Below are 1,347 nucleotides of genomic sequence, written 5' to 3'. Positions count from 1 at the left end.
TTTCCCTTTCTTTTGGAAAGCAAGTGCGGCTCAGTCATAAGTGTTAGTAATAGCATGAAGTAAGTTGTCCATAGCCGGCATTAGGTAAAAGGAAAAGCTTCTCAAAAGCATCCAGAAATATCATAGAATGATGATCGAGATCACCTTCACGGGAATCATCCTTTGCAAATTGGGGGAAGGGAACCAATCAAGTCACCAAGAAGTTCCCGAAACTTGGTTTAGTATTAAGGTTCTTCTCTTCCAGCGTTTAGTATTCAAGTTCTTCTCTTCCAGCCCCTTGGCCCTTCTCTGATAAGTCAAGTTTTCAAAACAAAAAGCAAATGACAAATATGGTTCGATGGCTCTTCTCCACTACCCGCTTTACTACTTTCTATTTTTTCTTATGTATTAAGTTTCCCTTAATATATAATTGGATATTACTTTCGATTTGTATATTTTTATTCCTTTGTCGTTTTCTATTATGCCTAATACCTATTTTCAATCTTTTTATTTCGTGCTTCGTCGGCTCCTCCTTTCTGATCACTCTCCCACCGGAGATTCAAGACCCCCAGGCTCTAGCTCATTTAGCAGGGCTAAACTTCTATCTGAGTCTTTACGAGCAGGATCCGGGATGGGTTACGTTCATTCAGAACGAGCTTAATCACAATACCCCCCTGGAACACATACTTGGGCGGCTTAAGCTCTTCCTAATGGAAGAAAAGCTCTCTTCTATGCGACAAGATGTCATTCAGGAATTTGTGGCGCTTTATCAAAGAGTAGGGCCTTATCTACCGATCGAGCCCTACTTGGTCGATGAAGCGCTTCGTTCCTATCTGGACCATATTCACGCAACTGATTCTTTCACTGTTCTCCAAGCGTCTTATCAAGATCTGCGGGAGAATGAGGGAGGATCTGTTTTCTTTCGAAATGTTGTTTCCCACAACCGGGATCTCCTTGAGGCGGAAAGCTCCGCAAGGAGGTGCCTCGAAGTGGAACAGAGGATCCGGTGGGAAGAAATCCCCAAGAGCAAGGCAAGTCTCGAAAGATCTGAGCACGAGCATGCTCTCGACTTGTTTAAGTCGGAGGATCTTAGAAGGGAATTAGAAAAAAAAGCGGGGTAGCTCAGTAATTCTTTTCGCTGGAGAAAGAGAACGCTTCTTTTCTTTTTTTTTTGATTCAACAAATGCAAGTTCATCTTCGTCTGATTTGTCAATGGGAAAACGAAATCATGGGTGGAGGAAGAGGCTGTGATCGATAAAGGGGATGATGATGACTTCCATCTTTCTATGGATTTTCTCTCATTATAAATCGAAAGATCAGGTCAAAGCCTTCCAAACCATCCACTGGATTTTCATGTTCGTAAGGGAG

At 42.4% G+C, this 1,347-nt stretch overlaps 1 protein-coding gene across 1 annotated transcript; it reads left to right on the top strand.

Annotated features, from left to right (window-relative positions):
* Nucleotides 1–320: 320 nt before the first annotated feature.
* Nucleotides 321–1,100, top strand: LOC123044954 (uncharacterized). Its single transcript, XM_044467858.1, has one exon. The coding sequence runs from the start codon at nt 321–323 to the stop codon at nt 1,098–1,100; it is 780 nt and encodes a 259-aa protein (XP_044323793.1).
* Nucleotides 1,101–1,347: the final 247 nt, after the last annotated feature.

Source organism: Triticum aestivum, chromosome 2B (assembly GCF_018294505.1).
Source record: "Triticum aestivum cultivar Chinese Spring chromosome 2B, IWGSC CS RefSeq v2.1, whole genome shotgun sequence".
NCBI lineage: Eukaryota > Viridiplantae > Streptophyta > Magnoliopsida > Poales > Poaceae > Triticum > Triticum aestivum.
The sequence above is the reverse complement of the archived record's forward strand: the minus strand, read 5'-3'. Positions and strand labels throughout refer to the sequence as shown.

What these genes read in the sequence shown, in the direction of transcription:
- LOC123044954 (XM_044467858.1), top strand. Translation starts at nt 321, where the DNA reads ATGACAAATATGGTTCGATGGCTCTTCTCCACTACCCGCTTTACTACT.